Source organism: Balaenoptera ricei, chromosome 14, assembly GCF_028023285.1.
Source record: "Balaenoptera ricei isolate mBalRic1 chromosome 14, mBalRic1.hap2, whole genome shotgun sequence".
NCBI lineage: Eukaryota > Metazoa > Chordata > Mammalia > Artiodactyla > Balaenopteridae > Balaenoptera > Balaenoptera ricei.
In genome coordinates this window covers 35,683,821-35,703,098 of record NC_082652.1, presented here as the reverse complement: position 1 = coordinate 35,703,098, position 19,278 = coordinate 35,683,821, and the positions used below count along the sequence as shown (strand labels likewise).

General features: G+C 36.8%; 1 protein-coding gene across 1 annotated transcript in view; it reads right to left on the bottom strand.

The window, feature by feature from the left end:
- MYOM1 (myomesin 1) overlaps nt 1-19,278 on the bottom strand; it is a 137,908-nt gene that overhangs the window by 102,883 nt on the left and 15,747 nt on the right. Inside the window, exons 3-5 of the mRNA XM_059895709.1 lie at nt 8,124-8,264; nt 3,502-3,730; nt 2,685-2,842 (exon numbers count right to left, since the gene is read on the bottom strand). Of these exons, the coding sequence (XP_059751692.1) occupies nt 2,685-2,842; nt 3,502-3,730; nt 8,124-8,264 (528 nt within the window). The remainder of the gene's footprint in view (nt 1-2,684; nt 2,843-3,501; nt 3,731-8,123; nt 8,265-19,278) is intronic.

The window sequence follows — 19,278 nt, the reverse complement described above, 5'->3', positions numbered from 1 at the left end:
CAAATTTCAGCTTTATCCAGGGGCAAATCTTGCTTGCTAAATAAGGTGAACTATTTTCTTAGTGGTCCACTGGTTCTTTTGTTTTCATATTTACTTCTCACTTGACTTTCAAGGCAACAGGACTTTCTGTGAAATGGTCTGATCCGTCCCTACTGGGAGAATTCCTGATACAGAATGGATTTGACTTCTCCAAGCACAAAAGTGGGCACGGGAACTAGAGAAGGTTTGTTCCAGTCAATGAACAGCCTCCCAAACAGCCTCCCAATCGTTCCTGAGACAAATCTTGTCTCTGTGCCTTTGTTTTTGATTCAAATGAGCCCCTAGGCCATAAAATTCATATGTTAAGGAAATAAGTACTTCAAAGCTAAATGTGAAAGATTTGAGGGATCAATCATACTTCTTCTCAGCCCCATTAGTGAAGATAACTAAAAGCTGACAGTATGGGCTTCCCTGGTGGCACAGTGGTTGAGAATCCGCCTGCCAATGAAGGGGACATGGGTTCGAGCCCTGGTCCAGGAAGATCCCACATGCTGTGGAGCAACTAAGCCCCTGCACCACAACTACTGAGCCTGCGCTCTAGAGCCAGTGAGCCACAACTACTGAGCCCGTGTGCCACAACTACTGAAGCCCGCGCGCCTAGAACCCGAGCTCCGCAACAAGAGAAGCCACCGCAATGAGAAGGCCGCGCACTGCAAAGAAGAGTAGCCCCTGCTTACCACAACTAGAGAAAAGCCTGCATGGAGCAACAAAGACCCAACGCAGCCAAAAAAAAAAAAAAACTGACAGTATTTCTATTTTTCAATTTGACTGGAGTTTTACAGGTTGACAATTTAGTCATCTCATATTTTTTCTGTGGCGTTTTAATCTTTTTTGTTTGTTTTTATTTTTATTTTTTTTAACAGCAACATATTTACTCATTTGCTTATTTTTGTTTGTTTTTAAATCACTCCTTTTTCAGCCCACAAAGCACTATGTAAGGAGTTTAATCTCCAACAGAATTTGAGCTCTGCCTTTGTAGAACCCCATTACTCTGGCTTAGTAACACCATCAGTGGTACATGGCATGTTTGTATTCTAGTTGCTGTGTGTTTAACGGAATAAGTAAATGCTTAAGAAATTAATATTTACCTCCTAGAGATTACTTTGTATTCTTTTGAAAATCATCTTTAACTCTGATGTTTAAAAATCAGGAAAACAGAGATAGGACACTGTGTAATAAATATATCTACTTAAGGACTCCAATTATTCGTTTATTGGTAGTACATTTTAATTCATGAAAGATGAGAAATTTTTTTACTCATCAAGTAATATTTCTTTTTTTTTTAAACATCTTTACTGGAGTATAATTGCTTTACAATGGTGTGTTAGTTTCTGCTTTATAACAAAGTGAATCTCAAGTAATATTTCTTGGAGCTAAAAACTTGTTATTCTTTATGTATTTCTATAGGAAAATTTGGATTTTTTCTGAGGTGGGAAATAATCAGTTTTTTAAGAGGAAATGTCCCCTTGATAGGCCAATTTGTGCAACTCTATAGGTAGAGAGAAAGGTGGGGCAAAGATGGATTGATTCCTAACTTACTATAGTATACTCATACTTTTAAAGCTTGGAAATTGATTTTTTAAACTTCATTTTCATTGAAATATGTTCCTACATTTCTCATCTTTGTTTACTATAAATTATTTGCCTTGGTAATATAGAGCTGGCGTTGGTTTCATTCTTTGGTTTTCAAACTCAAGAACCCTGGAAAGAGTTTACATACAAGAAAAACTGTAAGTAAATCCAATATTACCACAGGCAGATTGATATCACAGGTGAATTTTAAAAAAACACAACTCACCACCTGCTCCTTAAGAATAACCTTAGCTAGCAGTTTATCTTGTCAGCCACCTCCATTACGCTAACCAGGTGTCCAAAGAACATTAGAAATAACAGAAAACAGAGGAAGAGACAGGCGCTCTTTGGGTGACAGTGCTATTCTGTGAAGTGTTTATACTGTGACATAGGGCATATTTACCGCCACTCTCGAGGATAAGAGAACTGCATGCAAAATAGCCCTGTCGGAGAAGAAGACGGAAAATGCCTTTTAAAACTGGCTCACAATCCTCTTCAGACTTCTGCTCTCTGTGGCAGACATTCATGCCGTAAGATGGGAGAGTTCTGAGTTTAGGGATCACAAAGTCATTGACAATTGCAATAGGATATATAATGGACAGAAAAAAGAGGAGCTTATTCGTTATGGAACAAAAATTTCTTCAGGCCCCATGGTCGTAACAGCTCCCATACCATCCCCTCTTTTGTTTGGCTTTGGAAAACACATTAAGACCTCAGCTCATGTGAGGAGTAGAGATGGAGCCCTCTGGGTCTTAATTACTTTCAAAAAGGCAGTATTGCTTCTCATCACAAAATGATACCAAATAAATATGCTGACTAAATTTTAACACTTTATATAAGATAAAGACCCATTTGTATAATAGGATTATAAAGTATCATAATAAATCATAATGGATGCAAAACTCTTCTTTCCTTCCATACACATATTCTTTCTTCACTATTTAAAAAATCTATTCAAATTTGTAGATGCTTTCACTGACTCTTGCATATTCACAATGCCACATGTTTTCACAAGAGGTAAAATTAACTTTGAGTAATCGATTCTATGAGAAATTTTCATAACGACAGCATACCATGTGAGACGAGGTTCTGGCCAGCCGGCTACAGAGCAGTGTAATTTTACATGTCCTTTCTCCCAAACAGTGTGGGAACGAGGTTCAATGACAAATTCAGGAGCATGGAGAAGATTATCTTCATTCAACTTTTTATGACATGCCTCAGTTTCTTCTAACTGAAAAAAAATCAACATATTATGAAATCAAAGTAACACGTGCTACAAAAATGTAATGTAGAAATCAAAATGATCATTTTTTCATTTGGAGCCTTACTTTTGCATCCATTTCAAACGAATCCCCCTCACCTCTTTTGAAAACAGACATATCACTTGATTTTTAACATTCTAAGCCTGAGCAACATATTTTACTTATTTAAGGTGGATTTCTTAAGGTTCTTCAAGAACTTTAATTTCTATAGAACCTAAAATTTCACAGAATTTAAAACTATTAAGTGTGTCTTTCTTTGACCTATACATTTTGATGCTTTTTCCTTCTTTTGTTTCTCCGCAAGACCACATATTTCTTCATTTGAATCTAATTAATCTATATTAACACACATATACACAATGTTACATGCATTTCTACTTTTTAAAATGAATATTTATTGGAGTATAGTTGATTTACAATGTTGTGTTAGTTTCTGCTGTGCAGCAAAGTGAATCACTTATACATATACATATATCCACTCTTTTTTAGATTCTATTCCCATATAGGCCTTTACAGAGTATTGAGTAGAGTTCCCTGTGCTATACAGTAGGTCCTTACTAGTTATCTACTTTATATATAGTGGTGGCATTTCTACTTTTGTAAGTTATATTAAATTGTCTTTTTTTACCGTTTTTTTCAGTGACAGGTGTTCTGCCTTTTCTCGAATTGCAACTTTCCTTGACTTCTCAAAACCTTCCTCCTGGCGAAGCATGGACCTGGACTCTTGGGATACTGTGGGCTGCTTGGCTGCCGTGACTCCCTCCTCTCTAGCAAGGAGACTCCTCCGGGCTATGTAAGCAGCAGCTTCTTTAATTCTTTCTTCTTCTGTGTCTGTAATTCCACTGACATGCACTTGGCTAAAATATAATAACAGCGAAATATGGATATTGTGGATGGCGGTGATGAGATAGCCCAATTTTACGAAGTTCAAAGCGCCCGACCTCAGATGCTGTACACTGTGCCCAAAGAAAACCTGACATAGAAAGACCTGGTAAATAGGAGCTAACTCTTCACACATGGCAGTGATCTTCACCTTAACCAACAATGATAATGACAACAATAATACCTATTCCGGTTGTGGTGCCTTGCCAAGTGCTTTTTACATACATTGTCTCATTTTCCCACACAACAACCCTTTGAAGTAGACTGTACCCTCTCTACTTCAGATATATGGCAACAAGACACAGAGAAGTTAGATAACTTGCCCAACGTCATTTCTTTGGTTTCCTTAGTGCGTTTAAATATGATTTAGTCTATAAAAAAAGATTAAGTTACGACTTCCTTCCAGAAAAGTTGATATTGTAAAATGACAGACAGTTTGTGTGGCTGTGATTCTGATTTTCGACTATGTGCTTGATCTGGATTCTGTAACTCAGATGATGTAATGCATTGCCCAGAGGTGCTGCACGCAGAAATAAGTTGTAAATTTACGTGAGATCCTTAAGCCTAGTGGGTTTCCGTTCCATGATAATAAAGGTTGTGTGTGTGTATATACATATTTAATATGACAACCTTACTTTGTGCTTACACACAGCCCTGTTGTAAAGACATGATCAAACTCACAATTGAAGTGTTGATGCTGACAGAAGTGACTTGTTTTTACTCATAATTGATGATGGTGATGGCAAGTGAGTGGTTACATCCTAAAGTGCTGTGCCTAGTACAGCAGTTTATGATAGAATTTGTGCTGTGATTTAGTAATGTTGTTTAAAATATTTGGATTATTTTAAAGCTCCTTCAATACCTTTGTTGTCAATCCTATTACATGTTTCAGTGAGGAGTATGTTGATTATATTGAAGATTCTCTTGAAATTGAGTCTCCTGAGACCTCTTAAGGCAGAATTGTACATTTGTTTTTCTTATAAGAATAATTACTTCAGGGCTTCCCTGGTGGCGCAGTGCTTGAGAGTGTGCCTGCCAATGCAGGGGACACGGGTTCGAGCCCTGGTCTGGGAAGATCCCACATGCCGCGGAGCAACTAGGCCTGTGCGCCACAACTACTGAGCCTGTGCTCTAGAGCCCATGAACCACAACTACTGAGCCTGCGCGTCTGGAGCCTGTGCTCCGCAGCAAGAGAGGCCGCGACAGTGAGAGGCCCGCGCACTGCGATGAAGAGTGGCTCCCGCTTGCCGCAACTAGAGAAAGCCCTCGCGCAGAAACAAAGACCCAACACACCCAAAAATAAATTAATTAATTAATAGAATAATTACTTCAAACTTCAAGCAAACACTGCCATTGTGTTTATAAGTCCCTGGCACCTGAATCTATATAGTTTGCTGACAAGTAGGACTCAACATTTGCACAAGTTTGGAATTTCTCATGGAATATTACTAAAACATATGGTAGACAAATTAGTCCACCTTGCGTTTTACTCAACTTAGTGAGTAAATTTTAATTTCTTTTCCCTTCTCTCTATCTCTCCAAATATTAATAAGTAGTCTCTACCAAGGAAGTTATCTCCTATAATTTAGGGGGAGAAAAAGGAAGATGGAACATTTTTAGCTTAGTGTCCTGAGATAATTACCTCTAATTTTTTTTTTTGAATGAGATAGGAAGTGAATGAATTAATAAGTGAATACAAAACAAATCTCATGAGAATCTACTTGGAATTCTCTATAGAGGCTAATATACAATATAGAGATTTGAAATGAGGTTTGTAATATGATTCAATATGTATAGTAATGGATTATATTCAATGCTAGTCCGGCCCCAAGTCGAGACAACTCTAAGTGACAGAACTTTAAGTTCACATGCCTTTTAACAGTGGAGGTGGCTCTAGAGGACAGAATGGAGTCATGGTTTCCCTGCCTTTTCCATTTGCAAATAAGGTAAACCTTGGGGAAAAAAACTGTAATTATTTCACAGGAAAACTCAAGTACACTTAAAAATATATTTTTGACCCAGGACAGCAGGGACATTTGCCTTTAAGTAAATATAAGTGCATGTCAGTGGTAACCCTGCTATAATTTGGGTACAAGAGCAAGAATATGATGCTAACATCAAAAACACACTACTGCAAATTTAAAATAAATTTAAAACCTTTCCAATACTCTATATCTGATGATTTCAATTTAAAACCTGTTGCTGACATAAAGTTAGTTCTACTTATCAGACTATAAGAAGTGGAATTTTCAAGTGCCATCCAGAAGAAACCGTATTCTCCAGAAATATACTACGACTGCATTTGTCAATCCTAGGGGGACTCTCAGCTCATCCACTACCAGCCATGTGACTTTCAGCAAGTCACTGAGCTTAGATTTCCTTGTCCAAAAATTGACATATTAATATTTCTCCAGGGCTGGATGGAGGACTTAGCAAGATAGTTTATATAATGCACCTAGAGTGATTCCCAGCAAACAATAGGTACTCAGCAAATGTTCATTATTTTCCCATCCTCTTAGATTGTTCATACTGTCAGTACCATTATGCAGTGTTATTTTCATAGTAACAGAATATAGAAGATGGCTCCATATAAAAAATGAAGGCGAACTGGAAATAAAACCTAGAAGATAAAATTTTTATTCACATTTTCTTTTATCACAGTTTATTTTTTAAATTATCATTTATTTATTTTTCTAATATTTATTTTATTTATTTATTTTTGGCTGTGTTGGGTCTTTGTTGCTGCACGCGGGCTTTCTCTAGTTGCCGTGAGTGGGGGCTACTCTTTGTTGCGGTGCGCGGGCTTCTTACTGCAGTAGCTTCTCTTGTTGCAGAGCACAGGCTCTAGGCACACGGGCTTCAGTAGTTGCAGCACACGGGCTCAGTGGTTGTGGCTCGTGGGCTCTAGAGCACAGGCTCAGTAGTTGTAGCGCAAGGGGCTTAGTTGCTCTGCAGCATGTGGGATCTTCCCGGACCAGGGATCGAACCCATGTCCCCTGCATTGGCAGGCGGATTCTCAACCACTGCGCCACCAGGGAAGCCCTAAATGATCATTTCTTGAGACTGGCCTGGAGGGGACAAAATGGTTTGGTTGGGAAAAGGCAGGGAGAAGATGGTGAGAGTGAGCAGCTTCACTTCGTGCCCACACAGGTGGAGAGGCATGCCATGTAGGTTAACGCTAAGCTGACATGATTTTTAAATGATTTTTTAAAAACAGAGTGAGAAAAAAACAGAAAATAAAATATTTCACTTCTCTAACCTAGCCATCTCCTAAAAGGAATATGAGTGTCATTAAACCAACTGTGAAGAGGCTGATTCTGGGCAAGCATAATTAACAATATAAGCATGTTTGTTTGGAAAGTTCACTTTAAAAAATCAGATATTAAAAAAAGTCAAAGATATAAAATAAAAAGCTAAAAATAGAATATTGTTTATCCCCTTACTTTCCTAAGTAGGTTCAGCGCAATTATGACATTAGCTTCCGAAACAATTCAGAAAGGAACCATCAGAAAGCAGTGGGAAGAAAAAATGAAGGGAAACAGAGGTAGGTCACCCAAAATCACACCTGCATTATTGCCTAGTGATTTTCCTGAGAGCACTTGCCCGGAGAAGACGACCTCATTCTGAACCATCTTAGCTCTGTGAATAATTCTCCATTCAAAGGAAAATAAACAGGGAAGACTCAGAAAGTTCCTGTTAAACTTTAAGTTGGTTTCTTGGACAAGTCTCCTTTCAAGATTCCTTTGTATATATTATCATTCAAAAAAATGTTTATATTATAAACAGAAATTTGGCATTACACAAACTGGTGATTTAGTGATTATTTTGTTTGAACTTTACCTCAAAATAAATAGTAATCTATTTTACATTTAACAAACATAAGCCAGGCATTCAAGTTATGGTGCAATTCTTTTACTTAGTCTACGTTATCTAAGGCTTTTTTTCTTCATAATGAATAATAATTAAAACCACACTGGCAACCAATCTACCTAAACATATCATCTGATTTTTTTCTTTTAGTTCACCCGATATTTTATAGTTTTAACCTTTCTTTCTACTCTAAACATAGTGACTATATATAGTGTCCAAACACTAGCATCCAATACTGGGCTTCTAATTTCAACTAGTTACATAATTAGAAATAAGTTGCTGATCATTCTCTTTTGTCATATAGCCACCCTATGTGATGGCAAACATTTTTACAATGAACACATCTCCCTCCGTTCATGGTTCTGAGGTTCCACAGACCTTTCTCAACCAGTACATAGTAAGTGCTCAATAAATGACAGCTGCTATTATTATCACTACCTGACAACATTTACTCTCCACTTTCTAATAATCAGATCCAGGGAGAGAATCCGTACATACCGTCCTGAGAAAATGGGCACCATGTAGTCACTTGGCAGATTTTCTTTCTTCTCTCCAGAGAGAAGGCTTTTCTTGGCTCTCTTTGTTTGGGGGCTCAACTTGGATGAATAATCTTCTAACATCAGACTGGAATCTGTAAGTCTGAAAAAAAAAAAACACCCTAATGTTAGTCGATAATTTTAAAAAATGCTTATAAAAGGAAGTTTTAAGTTTGGGGACGTTTCACAGAATCCTAGACGGCTAATGTTATAATCATCTTTTATCTTTAGAGCTAGCGTGAGAATGCCCTCATATAATGCACTCTATCTAGACACAAGAGAAAAACAGGTCTATAGAAATTTTTTTAAATTGCAGTATAACTGCTTTACGATGTTGTGTTAGTTTCTGCACAGTGAAGTGAATCAGCCATATGCATACACACATCCCCTCCCTCTTGGACCTCCCTCCCCCCACCACCATCCCACCCAAGTAGGCCATCACAGAGCACCGAGCTGAGCTCCCTGTGCTATACAGCAGGTTCCCACTAGCTATCTATTTTACACATGGTAGTGTATTTATGTCAAATTTCATGGCTTTTTCCCCTTTAAAATTTCGAGGGAAAGTGGCAGTGCTTTGGTAATAGTTCCAAATACCCTTTGCTGTTAAGTTAATGTTGGAAATTTAGGTGGTCTACATAAATGGTTTGGATACATTGTGTATCCAAATGCTTTCAGGGGATTGATACAAAAGCAGATTTTCTGTATTGGGAGCCCAGGCAATTCTGATGCAGGGCCTCTAGGTTCAACTTGAGGCCTTTATGTAGTGTAGACAGACCCCGTCTGAAAGGACACTGAGTTCATCAAACAACAGAGTTAATATACTTTCTGTGAACACACAGCATAGAGTGACTCGGAAAGTTACAGGTTTGATGAAGAACCCTTTGTTAGTGCTGTTGCACACAAAAATCCACCCACCCATGCACACTGGTGCGAGTGTACACTTGGAGGTAGTTATTATTCTAATAAACCAAAAACTGTGTTAGCAGAGTGGAAAACATGACAGCAGAGATTGCACCTAGAGAAAAGAATTGATGAAATTAAAAGGACAATCTTAATCTATATAGTTCTTGAATGAAATGACGTGCATTTTCTTTCAAATGTATAGAATTTGGCATAAATTTCAGAAGTTCATGGACTCTGTGAACACTCCATGGGCTCAGGCTAAAAGCCTCTCGTCTACATTGTAATGAAAGATACTCACAATAGGAAGCTGTACAGGAACTCTCTGTACTATCCTTGTAACTTTTCTACAGACTTGAACTGATTCTAAAATTAAAAGTTAATATTAAAAAGGTCCCTGCTGTAGAGAAAATTTGAAGACAAAGTGAAGCATGTGAGTGGTGTGGCATGGAAAAAGCCAGCTGCCCAGTTAAAACAGCAAAACCTTCCAAAGTGTCCAAACCTTGATCGTTTCCCAGTCTTTAAAAAGCATTAGCAAAAGCAAAGAGATTATCTAAATCAAAAGAAGACAGTACATATACAGAGTACAAAATGGATACATAATAATGCAAATAATCCTATCCCCTGCTAAGCAAGTAGCACAGACCTGCAGGGCTTCTAAGAAGTACAGGGGGTGCAAAGGTAGCCTGAGAGTATAGGGTGGGCTACTGTCTTTAATTCCTGGAGTGGAGTTGTAGCACAGAAATGGCAAACCTTTTCCTCTCCCACTAACTACCCCCTCCCCTAGGGTGAATATCTAGCTCTTATTCTATGATCAGCATTAATGCCAAAGGTTAGAACCTTGAATTCAAAATTGTGGATTGGTTACCAATTGGAAGGCTTAGTGAAATTTGTTCCTGGCTGGCTGTTCCAGGCAGCAGCAAAATGATTGCATTCTATACCCCTAGCAGGTTACAAAGTACAGGCTGTGCTAATACAGTTCTAAGTTTAAAGTGGTATTTTCCTTCACTCCTTTAATTCCATTACTATACAAAATAAAATTAATTATGGAGTCTGTTTCATTTTTTTCTATTTATAGAACATTTGCATTTTCTAATTTTTCTTCTGTTTTTCTGTTTTTGCTCTTTTTACTTTCATTCTACTATCTGCAGTCATATTCTCATGAGCTCATATTTTCAATGTTTATTTATATCAAAACAGCTGTGATTTGTCATTCTTTTTCTTGTACTGTTGTTCCTTTTTTTCTGTCATTTTCCCTTTAAGATAAACCTTTAAAATGATTCACTTATTACATAGAATGTGCCAGAATGTGATTATTCCATTCTCACAAGTAAATCACAGCAGATGATTTTTTTTTTTTTAATTTTATTTATTTATTTATTTATGGCTGCGTTGGGTCTTTGTTTCTGTGCGAGGGCTTTCTCCAGTTGTGGCAAGCGGGGGCCACTCTTCATCGCTGTGCGCGGGCCTCTCACTGTCGCGGCCTCTCTCGTTGCGGAGCACAGGCTCCAGACGCGCAGGCTCAGTAGTTGTGGCTCACGGGCCTAGTCGCTCCGTGGCATGTGGGATCTTCCCAGACCAGGGCTCGAACCCGTGTCCCCTGCATCGGCAGGCAGATTCTCAACCACTGCGCCACCAGGGAAGCCCAGCAGATGATTTTTAATAGTTAAACTTTATGGTAAAGATTCATGGTACTATCATCAGTTTCACATAATATTTCATTTGGGACAAAAGGCTTCAAAAAAAGCATTATGATTTTATATATTATATAGTATTATTTAGAAAATCATATATTATATAGTATTATTTAGAAAATCCAAAGTATTTAGAAAATATCAAACACTTGTTATGCTCTCTAAAGTTTCTTCAAGCTTTTGAATCCTAACAAAAAAAGAGTGTGTGAAGGATTAGATGTTAAAATACTGTGCCAACAGACTATTTGGTAATGCTAAGTCATTTATCGAAGTTAACAAACAAAACTAAATCAGAGAAACAAAGTTTTAAGGAACTGACTATGCAATAATCAGTGTAACTAATTATTTGAAGGAAAGCCATGTCTATTTTGTTATGACCCAGGAACACTGAAGTCTAACATCTTATTCTATTGAATTTTAAAGTCAAATAATGTTTTTAGAGGAGTTCAATAGATATGTAAAACTTAAATTTCTTTTTTTAAATTTAAATTTCTTTGAAGTTACATCAAAGAGCTAAATAAGGGCTTGCTAACCTCTTGGGTTTTTAGTTGTATCTAAATTTTGAAAATAATACTCTGTCTTATAAGTCAGTTTTTGAGTAGACACTTAACTTGATATGTATGGATCAATGTGGGTCTTTTAACTATTAAAACTATATTTAACGGGACTTCCCTGGTGGCTCAGTGGTTAAGAATCCGCCTGTCAATGCAGGGGACACGGGTTCAACCCCTGGTCCAGGAAGATCCCACATGCCGCAGAGCAACTAAACCCGTGTGCCACAACTACTGAGCCTGTGCTCTAGAGCCAGCGCGCCACAACTACTGAGCCCACGTGCTGCAACCGCTGAAGCCCATGCGCTCGGAGCCCGTGCTCCGCAACAAGAGAAGCCACCGCATTGAGAAGCCTGTGCATCGCAACGAAGAGTAGCCCCCGCTCGCAGCAACTAGAGAAAGCCCACGTGCGGCAACAAAGACCCAACGCACCCAAAAATAAATAAAAATTTTTTTAAAAACCCCTAAATTTAATGTTCTTTATGTCTTAAATCTTGAATCTTTCTGAACTTCAATTTATGAAGGCAGGGAAACTAAGCTATAGGTAAGGATTGATTTGCGTGTGCATGGGTGCACCCATGTGTCTGTAACTGTGTCTAGGTACATCTACCTGTACTCTGCTACTAATTGTGGTATGTCCTCTTAATATGTCTAAAGTTAGCAGAATTTAAAGAAGTATCATGGTGTGTATGACATCATCACACCTATGACCAGCAGCACCACAGAGAAGGGATGTAGCCCAGGTACAGAAAGCTCTTTCTGGAAATGTCCCAGGGACTCAGAAATAGACTTGCACCTCCATCCAGTTCAAATACAAACAAGAACAACAACAAAAACAACATAACCTTCCGCTCTTACAGCTTCATAATTATTCTTAACAGGAATAGCAAGAACAAAACTACTTATAGAATCTCAGAACTGGAAGAGATCTCAGAGATATTTATACCACACTCATTTTATAGATGTGGAAGACCTGGAATATCTTTGTAACTTGCCCAGGTTCATACAGCAAGTTGGTAGGTGAATTAGGACTAGCATCCACCTAGGTTAGTGTTCTTTCCACTACATCAGTGGTCTCTAACTTTTGTGACTGAGTCCTCTCAATCCAAAAATATTGGGGGCATGCCACCTGTATATATCTGTTTATTTATAAATTCTACACATTTACTGCTGTATAAATATTCTCACTTTATGAAATTCAATCAAAAGAAAAATTTTATGGGCCAAATTTGACTTTTTAAAAAATACTGAAGTGCTCATATTTCTTCCTACACTTCCATGGCTTGCCTTCATGGATTCCCCACTTTGGAAACCACAACACCATGTCACACTGCCCATAATGACTCTGATGTTGATTTGCTATTCCTGAATTTATTCACATCAATTGAGGTTATGAAATCATCACAGTCCAATGAAAAATAAAGCATTAAAAAACTCATTAAACTTTACATGAAGTAAAATGCTAGTTCTTTAAAGTTATGTTGTCCTAGTTCCCCAGGATGAGTAACTTTGTTCACACTTATGTTAAATATGGATCTACTTAATGGCTATATTACTTTCTAAAAAAATTATGACAACCTATCAGCATGTTTCAGAAAAAATGATCGGCTGTAGACACGCATCCCTATATGCCTACGGTTATATTGTATTATTGGTTTCCCTCTCTATCTTTCCCATTGCCTATGACTATTCAAGGAGGTGGATGGCCTAAGTTACCTTTGTATACTCAGTACTGTGTGCACTGACTGATAGTGTTCAATAAACTTATTGAATGAAGTGAAATCAAGATTCATCCTCCTGTAATCATACCCTATCTCAGTGATTCTCAACCCTGACTTGCCATCAGAATCAGCTGAGGAGCTAATAAAAATGACCAATGCAGAGGTGGGACTTCTAGTATGGTGGAGTGAGTAGTTCAGCAGTTTCTCTCCCCAAAAAGCAATGATAAAACTGGATACAATTGTCAAAACCAACCCATTCAGGGCTCTGAAAATCAACCAAAGGCATACACTACACTGACAAGTGCTTATTCATAAAAAGATACTGAACTTCAGGTATGAATAAGTGGAAGTCTGTGTGACATTCTTGCCTAGTCTTTCTCCACCCCCCACCCCCCAGCTCAATCCATAAGGTAGTTCTACCAAGGTGGGAAAAGGTGAGAAAATCATAATGTTCACTGCCAGAGGGGTTGACTTGACTTGGAGCAGAGCATGATAAACCTCCACAACCAGCAACATTGTGAGTAACACGAGCCATCTAAGTGGCAAACAAACAAGGGAAGACCAGCAGCTCAAACAATCACAGCATGCAATCACGGTTGGAGCAAGCAGCAGACTGGCAGGTCAGCCTGAAATTTAACAGGAAGATTTGAAAAATAAGACCACCATGGGGGGACTTCCCTGGTGGCGCAGTGGTTAAGAATCCACCTGCCAACGCAGGGGACATGGGTTCGAGCCCTGGTCCGGGAATCCCACATGCCGCAGAGCAACTAAGCCCGTGTGCCACAACTACTGAGCCTGTGCTCTAGAGCCCACATGCCACAACTACTGAGCCCGTGTGCTACAACTACTGACGCCCGCACGCCTAGAGCCTGTGCTCCACAGCAAAGACAAGCCACTGCAATGAGAAGCTCACACACCACAACAAAGAGTAGCCCCACTCGCCGCAACCAGAGAAAGCCTGCACACAGCAACGAAGACCAACGCAGCCAAAAAAAAAAAGACCACCATGGGGGCCTTCATAAGCTCTCCATGTGCCTGAATAGAAAAAAACTGGAGAGGGCTCAGGTTATCCACACATCATTGGCTAACTGTAAACCTGTGTACATGTGCAGAGGAGACACAAGAGAGTCTAGAGGTAAGCAAATCCAGGGCATACATACTTTAAAATTACCTGAACTTCAAATGTGCTCCCCAACACACACACAGATCTATTGCCAGAAGATGGAAACTTTACTGTCTTGAGATGCTTGAGCACAGTGTCTGACCATTCATTGATTGGCCATTAATCTGTGCAAATACAGGGTGATCCCTATGAATTCAGGCTTAAAAATGAGAATGACAATTTTTTAAAAAAACTAAACAGAGACATCAGCAGTAACACAGTGCTAGGTAAACAGATTCTATAAATGTGTTTAGGCAAGTAATTAAACAAAAACAAAACAGAGCAACAACACATTTAGGGGAAAATTCAGAATCCAGAATTACTACAGTATATTATCTAACAGGTCCCATTTTCTTTTTTTTTTTTTGGCTGTGCTGGGTCTTTGTTGCTGTGTGTGGGTTTTCTCTAGTTGTGGCGAGCAGGGGATACTCTTCATTGCAGTACACGGGCTTCTTATTGCAGTGGCTTTTCCTGTTGCGGAGCCCAGGCTCTAGGCACGTGGGCTTCAGTAGTTGTGGCTCGCAGGCTCTCGAGCACAGGCTCAGTAGTTGTGGCACACGGGCTTAGTTGTTCCGTGGCATGTGGGATCTTCCCAGGCCAGGGATTGAACCTGTGTCCCCTGCGTTGGCAGGCAGATTCTTAACCACTGTACCACCAGGGAAGCCCCCAACATGTTCCGTTTTCAATTACAACAAAAATTATGAAACACGACAAGAAATAGGAAAGTGTGACACACACCAGCAGAAAAAAATCAGTAAATAAAAAATGTCTCCAGGTGCACCCTGATGTTGGACTTAGCAAACAAAGACTTCAAAGCAGTAATAAGAAATACGTTCAAAGGCCAATAAAGGAAACCATGTTTAAAGAATTAAAGGAAAGTATTATAATAATGACCCAAAAAGAGAGAATGTCAACAAAGAGACAGGAATTATAAAATAGAAGCAAATGCATATTTTGGAGTTTAAAAGTACAATGACTTAAATGAAAAATTTATTAAAGGGACTCAACAGATTTTATATAGAAGAATAAAAAAAATCAGTGAATCTGAAGATAGAAATTATCTAATCTAAAAAAAAAAAAAACAGAAAAAGAATGAAGAAAAAATTTTAAAGCCTCAGAGATCTGTTAGACAACATTAAACATACCAATATATGAGTCATGGTAGTACTGGAAAGAGGAGAGAGAGAGAAAAGGTAGGAAAATATATTTGAAGAAATAATGGACTAAAATTCCCCAAACTTGATGAAAATATTAATCTATGGATCCAAGATACTCAACAAACCCAAGTATGATACTCACAAAGAGATACACGTGTAGATATATCATATATAGTCAAACTGTTGAAAGCAAAAGTCAGAGAGAAAACTTCAAAGCACCAAGAGTAAAATGATTCATCACATACAAGAGAACAATGTATTAATGATTGACTTCACATCAGAAACGATACAACCCACAGGCATTTGTATGACATATTTAAGTGCTGGGGGAAAAAGTAAATCAAGAATTCTATATCCAGCAAAACTATTCCTCAAAACTGAAAGCAAAGACATTGCCAGACAAAGACTGAGAGAATCCATTGCTAGCAGACCTGTCTTACAAGAAATGATAAAGCAAATCCCTCATGTTTAAAGGAAATGACACCAGACAGTAATTTGAATCCACACCAAAAAATAAAGAGCACCAGGAAGTAAATAACTGGTTAAATATATAAGCATACATATATTTCTATTTTCTTAAATTTTTTGAAAGACATAAGATTACATAAAACAATACTTATCACACTGCACTGTTGGGTTTATAACATATACAGTTGTAAGGCATATGATAACAGTACAAAGGATAAGGGAGGAAATGGAACTATATTGGAGCAAAGTTTCTAAATTTTACTGGTATGAAGTTAATATAAATCTGAAGTAGATTGTGATTAGTTAATATGTATATTATAATTTCTAAAGCAATCCCTTAAGAAAATAATAAAAAATAGAGTCAAGAAAGAAAGGAATTAAACGGTACACTAAAAATATCTATTTAACACAAAACAAGGCAGTAAAGGAGAAACAAATGAACAAAAGAGATATGAGATATGCAGAAAAAAATAACAAAACTGGTAAACATAAGTCCAACCATAGCAGTAATTTTATTAAATGTGAATGGATTAAAAACTCCAAGGAACAGCAGAGATTGTCAGAATGAATTTTTAAAAATCCAACTATATGCTGCTACAAGAGCCACATTCTAAATTCAAAGACACATATTGTTAAAGTAAAAGGATGAAAAAGATATACCATGCAAATAATAACCATAAGGAGCTGGAGTGGCTATATTAATATCAAACAAAATATACTTTTAACTAGGAAATATTACTAGAGACAAAGAGGGACATTTCATAATGATAGGAAGGTCAATTCCTCAAAAAAATATAACAATTATATATGAACATGCACCTGCCAACAGAGCCCTAAAATATATGAAGCAAAAAATGACAGAATTGAAAGAAAAAATAGAAAATTGAAAATAGCTGGAGATTTCAATACCCCACTTTCAATAACTGATAGAACAACTAGACAAAAATCAGCAAGGACATAGGAGACTTGAATAACACTATCAATCAACTTGATGCAACTGACCTTTCTAGAATACTTTACCCAATGACAACAAAGTACATATTCTTTTAAACATTCTCCAGGAGAATTTATATGCTAACTCACAAAACAATCTCAATCCATTTAAATGAATTTAAACCATACAAAATATATTCTCTGATAACAGAAAAATTAAGTAAGAATCTACAACAGTAAGAAATTTAGAAAATCCTCATATATCAGGAAACTAACAACATATTTCTAAATTACCCACAAGGGAAAAGAAATCACAAGGGAAATTAGAAAGTATTTTGAACTACATGAAAACAAAAACACAACATATCAAAATTTATGGGATAAAGCTAAAGCAGTTATTAGAGGTAAGTTTATAGCTTTAAGTGTCTATATTAGAAAAGAAGAAAAGTCTCAAATTAATAACTTAAGCTTTCATTGTAAGTTAGAAAAAAATTAAATATGAAGCAAGTAGAAGGTAGATATAATAAAGATTAGGGAGGAAATCAATAAAATAGAAAACAGAACAACAACAGATAAAATCAGTGAAACAAAAGTTGGTTCATTGAAAAGATCAAGAAAATTGACAAACCTTACACTAGATTAACCATGAAGAAAGAGAGAAGACACAAATTATCAAGAACAAGAATAAAAGAGGAGACCACTACCAACCCCACATAAATTAAAAGGCTCACAAGGAAGTATGATAAATGCACTTATGCCAAAAATTTAGACAACTTAAATGAAATGGAAAAATTCCCATAAAGATTCAAACTACAAAAACTAACTCAAGAAGAAATTTAAAATCAGAACAGATCAATAACAAGTAAAGAAACTGAATTAATAATTTAACATCTTTGCACAATGAAAAGCCCAGGCCCATATGTTTTCACAGATGAATTCCATGGAATATGTAAAGAAGAAACAAACAAATCATTTCCATATATTTTCAAAAACAGAAGAGAAGGGAACACTTCCCAACTTATTCTATAAGGCCAGTATTACCTGATATCAAAGCCAAACAAAAACATTATAATAAACAACAAAAAAAACACAGACCAATAGCCTTCAAGAACACAGGTACAAAAATCCTTCACAAAACATTAGTAAACTGAATCCAGCAACATATAGCCAAGTGGTATTTATTCCAGGAATGCAAGGTCGATTTAACAATTGAAAATCAATCAGTGTAATATACCATATTAACAGAATAAAAAACAAAAAAAAATTATCACTTCAACCTTCATGTTAAAAACTCTCAACAAAAGAGGAATAGAAGGGAAGTTCCTCAATCTGATAAAGACCATCTATGAAAAATCTAGAGCAAGTATCATATCTAATAGTAAAAAATTAAATCCTTTCTTCCTAAGACAGTAAGGGAACAAGGGTGTGATATTTGCTCTTGCCACTTCTCTTCAACATTGTACTGAAGTTCACATTATACTGAAGAATAGCCAAGGCAATTAGTAAAAAAAAAATTGAAAAAATTGGAAAGCAAGTCTACCTTTAGTTATGCATGATATAATCCTACATGTAAAAAATGCCAAGGAATACAAACACACACACATGCACACACACACAAATGCTACTACTAATAAATGAGTTCAGCAAGGTAACAGGATACAGAATCAAAACACAAAAATCAATTATACTTCTGTTTACTAGCAATGAACAATGCAAAAATAAAATTAAGATAACTCCATTCACAATACTATCAAAAAGAATAAAATATTTAGGAATAACTTTAACATAGAAGTATAACACTTCTACACTGAAAATTACAAAACATTATTATGATAAGTGAAACAAAATCTAAATAAACAAATATCCCATGTTCATGGATTGAAAGAGTCAACATTGTTAAAACACACACATTTTTCAAAATTGATTTACAGTTTCAACATAATTCTTATCATATTGACAGCAGACTTTTCTCTTTGTAGAAATTAGCAAGGTGATCTTAAAATTTATATGGGAATATGAAGGAATTACATAGGCAAGATTTTTTTTTTTGTAGAAGAGGAACTAAGTTTGAGAACTTACATCTACCAATTTCAAAACTCTTTATAAAGCAATAATAATTAAGAAAGTGTGGTGCTGGCATAAGGACAGGCATACAGATCCATGCAACAGAATTGAGAGTTCATATATAAACCTTTTTACTTATGGTCAGTTAAATTTTGATAAAGGTGCTAAGGAACTTAAGGGGGAAAGGATAGTCTTTTCAACAAATGGTGCTGGGACAATTGTATATCCATAAGTGAAGGGATGGATTTAGAACTTTACTCAACATCACATACAAAAAATTAATTCAAAATGGATTATTTCTAAATGTAAAGTAAAATTATAAAATTCAGAAGATAAGAGAAATTCTTTATGATGTTGAGTTAGTCAAAGAGTTCTTAGATATAACATTAAAAGCATGATTAAAAAAGGAAGGGAAGTGATGAACTGAACTTCATCAAATGTAAAAGTTCTGGTCTTTGAAGGACACT